The 5,067-nt window shown below is 35.3% G+C and overlaps 1 protein-coding gene across 1 annotated transcript; it reads right to left on the bottom strand.

The window, feature by feature from the left end:
• Nucleotides 1-2,408: 2,408 nt before the first annotated feature.
• On the bottom strand, nucleotides 2,409-2,993 carry LOC122739403 (olfactory receptor 2M5-like). The gene has a single exon (XM_043981160.1). It carries the CDS (start codon nucleotides 2,991-2,993, stop codon nucleotides 2,409-2,411), a length of 585 nt encoding a protein of 194 aa, XP_043837095.1.
• Nucleotides 2,994-5,067: the final 2,074 nt, after the last annotated feature.

Below are 5,067 nucleotides of genomic sequence, written 5' to 3'. Positions count from 1 at the left end.
ATGGGGAGAGTGGGCATCCTTGATTCACTTCTATATTTATTTGGAAAGATTCTACATATCCCCATTTTAAAATATGATTGCTCTTCATTTTAGATAAATTAATGATATTAAAAAGGTCTTTCTGTGCCTATACTTTTGCAGGGTTTTTTTTAGCTTAATTGTTGCTGCATGATGTTAAATATTTTCCCATATCTATTGAAATGATTATGTGGTTTGTTATCATTTTGTTTTTAATATATATTTATTATTATGATTATTTTTGTAATTTTGGAACATCCATGCATCACTTGTACAGATAGAATTTGATCAAGATGAAAGACTTAGTGGATGAATCTCTGTCATCTGAAAATATTTTCTTTAAAAAAATTAATAAATTTTACTTAATGATACTGTTTTATATTCTGTGCTTTATCCTTCCCTGGTTAAAGTATAATGACTGCATTTTTCTTAAAAAGGAATCTGATAGGTTGTTTTCTTCCTTAATTTTTGAGAAAAAATTTAAGTATGGGTACTAATTCTTTCAAAGTTTGATAGACACTAGTGATCAGAAAAATGCAAATGGAAACATCTCTGAGGTATCACCTCACACCTATCAGAGTGGCAAATATAACCCAAAAAAGGAAATATTGGGTGCTGGAGGGGATGTGTGAAAACTGGGATACTAATTCCTTGTGGGCAGAGTTGTAAACTGATCTAACTATTCTGGAGAGCAATTCGGAACTATGCCCAAAGGGCTATAAAACTGTGCACTCTTTGATTCAGCAATACCATTGCTAGGTCTATAACCCAAAGATATCCCCCAAAAGGGAAAAGGACCTATTTGCACAAAAATATTTATAACAGTTCTTTTTGTAGTGGCTAAGAATTTAAAATCAATGGGATATCCATTAATTGGGACATTACTAAACAAGCTGTGGTATATGATTGTAATGAAATATTATTGTGCAATAGAAAATGACAAACAGGATGATTTAAGAAAACCTGGATGGGGCAGTTAGGTGGTGCAGTGGATAGAGCACTGGCCCTGGAGTCAGGAGTATCTGAGTTCAAATCTGGCCTCAGACACTTAACACTTACTAGCTGTGTGACTCTGGACAAGTCACTTAACCCCAATTGCCTCACCAAAAAAAATAAATAAATAAAAATAAGAAAACCTGGGAAAGACTTACATAAACTGATATGTAGTGAGACGGGCAAAACCAAGAAAATGTTGTACACAGTAACAGCAATATTGTTCAATGAAGAACTGTGGATGACTTATCTATTCCCAGCAATACAATGATCCAAAATAGTCCTAACAGACTAAGGATTAAGCATATTATCCACCTCCAGAGAAAAAAATTACATTGATTGAATACAGACTGAAGCATGCTAATTTTCACTTTCTTTCATTTTTTCTTTTATTCAAGTTTTCTTATGCAAAATGACTAATATGGAAATGCTTTATGTAATTGCACATGTAGAACATATATCTGATTGCTTGCTACCTCAATGAGGAGGGAGGAGAGGTAGGGAAGGAGGAAGAGAACTTAGAACTCAAAATTTTAAATTAAAATGTTTTTTTTAAATAATGCAAAAGTTTCATGGAATTCCTCTGTAAGCCCATCAGCACAAGGAATGTTTCCCCTTTAGTAGTTTGTTTACAGTGAGTTTTCTTTGCTTTTCTGAGATTTGGTTATTTAATCTTTATTTGGTCTTATATAAGTTTGGATATTCATATTTTTGAAGATAATCTATTTCTTTTGTTTCCTCCATTTTGTTAAAATATAACTGCATAGAGGTTTTGGATTTTTTTTTCCTTTTTGCTGTTTGTTATTTTGTCTTGCTCATTTTATTTTATTTAATTACCTCTTTTAATCAAATTGCCTAAATGGTTATCAGTTTTATTAGTCTTTTCAAACAAATATATTTTTATTTATTATTTCTATAAGATTTTTATCTAAAGTTTAACTATTTCTCCTATGATTTTTAATATCTCCTCTTTTATGCTTATGTTAGGATCATTTATATGTTGGCTTTCAAATTATTTAAAATGTATATTCAGTTCACTAACCTTCCCTTTTTCTATGTTATTAAAGTATGTTTATAGGGACAGAATTTTTCCTTTAGGATTTCTTTGCCTGCATCCCAGAAATTTTAGTTTCTTGTTTCAACATTAATATTTTATTCATAGAAATATGATTTCTAAAATGGAATTCTGGTAATGGAGGTGTTCCTGGCCATTCTCAATGTCTTTTAGGTGGCTTAGGGCTGGGGTAGGGGGAAAGGAGAAAAGGAAATGAGGGGGGACATCCATAGTCCCGCTTCCCAGACATCCCACATAGGAAGAAGGAAAATTATCTAGGTCAGAGAGTCCTGGAATAGGCCATTGAAGGGACATAGGTCAAAAAAAAATGTATCATACAGTCTTATGTGTCTCTGGTTTTCCCAAGGAGTTTTCTTAGGGCCATCTTTACCTCCTTATTCCTCAGACTATAGATAAGAGGATTAAAGATAGGTGTAAAGGCCACATAAAATACAGAAATTATTTTATCATACTTTGGGGAAGAGATTGATCGAGGTCTAATATAGAGTGAGAGTACAGTACCATACAATACCATGACAACCATGACGTGGGAAGAACAAGTAGAAAAGGCTTTTCTACGTCCCTCAGCAGATCTAATGCGTAAGACAACATTAATAATATGTGCATATGAGAAGATGATGAATGTGACAGGGCATACGAGGGTAAAGATGCAGAGGACATTCATGACCATCTCTACATGGGATGTGTCTGTACAGGAGAGGTGCAGCAGGGCAGGCATTTCACAAAAGAAATGATTGATAACATTTTCCCGGCAAAAAGAAAGCTGGAATGTGGCCACTGTGTCCACTGTGGATGCTATAAAGCCACCCACCCAGCACCCGGCAGCCAGCCCTCCACAGAAACCCCAGTTCATTATGACTGAGTACCTTAAGGGGTCCCGGATGGCTACATAGCGATCATAGGCCATCACTGTGTGAAATTTAAAATTGGATATTAGATCATAAATCTCCCCTACTTAACTTTTCCCTTAATTTATCTCCCAGACTAGTAAATGGAAGAAGCTTCTGGTTTTCTAGATAGAGCCTTTATTGTATATAAGGTGTTGTTGATTAGAAGGATAGGAAAGTAGAAATACAGTAGAAATCGTCTTAAATCTAGGCTTAGTCTATATTTCTTATAAAAACTCACCAAACCAAAAAAGGCCACCTTTGGAGTGAGGGAGACCGTCTGTGCTGCGCCGCCAGGAGTCCCGCCAAGCAGGCAAAAAGGCCTCTTCCGTTCTCTCCACCCCGGAAGTCAAAAAAAAAAACCCGGCAGGCAGTCTGACATGCGCAGCAGGCGGACTGCACCCGGCAGGCAGTCTGACATGCGCAGCAGGCGGACTGTTCATCTCCTCCCCAAAAGGGTGGTCCTTGAAAAACTGGCGTCCTTCAGTTATCCTAACCGACTGTTAAAAACTTTCATATTTTACTACATTTCCCCCCTTTGCTTCCTCAAGAAATGGAATGTTTCCTTGATGGAACAGTAAAAAGAATATAATAACCTTTGCTGACTAATAATATGCGAACAACAATACAGAAAAGGAAGAGAGGAAAGTTTTGTCCAGAGGGGCGATTTTTTTTTTCTTTCCTCATGAACCGACGCTTTGACATTTGTCTTGCAAAGGGAGAGCCTCTGCAGAGAGTACATGTTACAGATAGTATATAACAGAAAGGAGATAGTAAAAGCTAATAAAGCAAAACAGTTCATATAAAGTCTCTGAGTTCTCTTGTCTTCTTGAAGTGGTAAGATGTCATCAGGAGGAAACTGGATTCTGGTCTGGAAAACTGGATTCTGGACTCTGGTCTGGATTCTGGACTCTGGACTCTGGTCTGGAAAGCTGGATTTCTTCTTTAACTGTTTGAATTGCTGTATTTTTTTTTTTTTAACTAAACCTTAGCATAGCATTTTGCAATCAGTAACACTTTTTACCACCATGTGTCTGGATCAAAGCAAATTTAGTATGTGTTCATGACACCTGAAAATGTTATGGAAAGGTTATCATACCATATCTCATGGTTCCGAGACAGCCAGTGATTGTGCTAGGCCACAGGTGAGTTCAACTGAGTGAGATAAAAAGATAAATAAGTTCAGTTAAATTAGGTTAAATTAGGAGGGAGAGAGGATGAATACTGGACTGTGCCTAGTAATTGTGCTCTACATAGTCACCATCATAAGCAAACCATGGACTTATGTATACCTGTCTCTCCTTATATTCTCTCCAGGGCCTGCATCAGAGTTCACAGCAAGTTAGTCTCTGAAATGATAAGTTTCCATATTTCTGAAATCTCATTAATTTCACCAAAGACAATATGATGGTAAAAATGTGTGCTATGCTGCATAACTGAGAATATATTAGTGATATATACAATAATTCCAAACCATACCCAGAGTATAATGACATATAAATAATAAATGAATGTAAATAGCTGATTATATTAGACATTGTTACATAATCTTCTTTTAGACATTATTACATAATCTTCTTTTAGCAAGTAGACCACATCATCTTATACATGAATTCTCTAGTATAACAGTAGCAGATACTTAAAGTGGTGATTAATTCATCAAAAAGAAATAAGACTTCAATTAGCAAGATTCAATATTCAATAGCATATACTTAAAATGCCTTTGAAAAGTCACTTAGTTTACAAAATCGGGTTTTTAAAGAAAAGCAAAAGAAACAAAAGTAAAAAAAAAAAAAAAAACAAAGCAAAACCAAAAACCAAAAATAAAAGGCAAAAGATTCGCTAAGCACCCTTTTGTGCTCTTAAAGAATTTAAAGGTGTGGTGAATTCCAGGTCTTTTCAGTGCCTTTCAAAAGTCAAAACAAAACAAAAAGCAAAAAGGATTAAAAAAAAAAAAAATAGGTATAGGGTAGGGAAAAGGGTGGGAGAAATTGAGGTGGGCCAGAAAACTAGGCCATGTGCTTCAGTGCTTTTGCCTGTGGAAGGAAATGCTTGTTAAATTTTAAGGTATTTAAGCTGCTAGAATTTGGGGTA

The sequence above is a fragment of the Dromiciops gliroides genome, chromosome 2 (assembly GCF_019393635.1).
Source record: "Dromiciops gliroides isolate mDroGli1 chromosome 2, mDroGli1.pri, whole genome shotgun sequence".
NCBI classification, from domain to species: Eukaryota; Metazoa; Chordata; class Mammalia; order Microbiotheria; family Microbiotheriidae; genus Dromiciops; species Dromiciops gliroides.
Note: the sequence above shows the minus strand (reverse complement) of the source record. Positions and strands in the feature narration are given on the sequence as shown.

Excerpts from the sequence above, each read along its gene's own strand:
- LOC122739403 (XM_043981160.1), bottom strand. The coding sequence starts at position 2,993 with ATGGCCTATGATCGCTATGTAGCCATCCGGGACCCCTTAAGGTACTCA.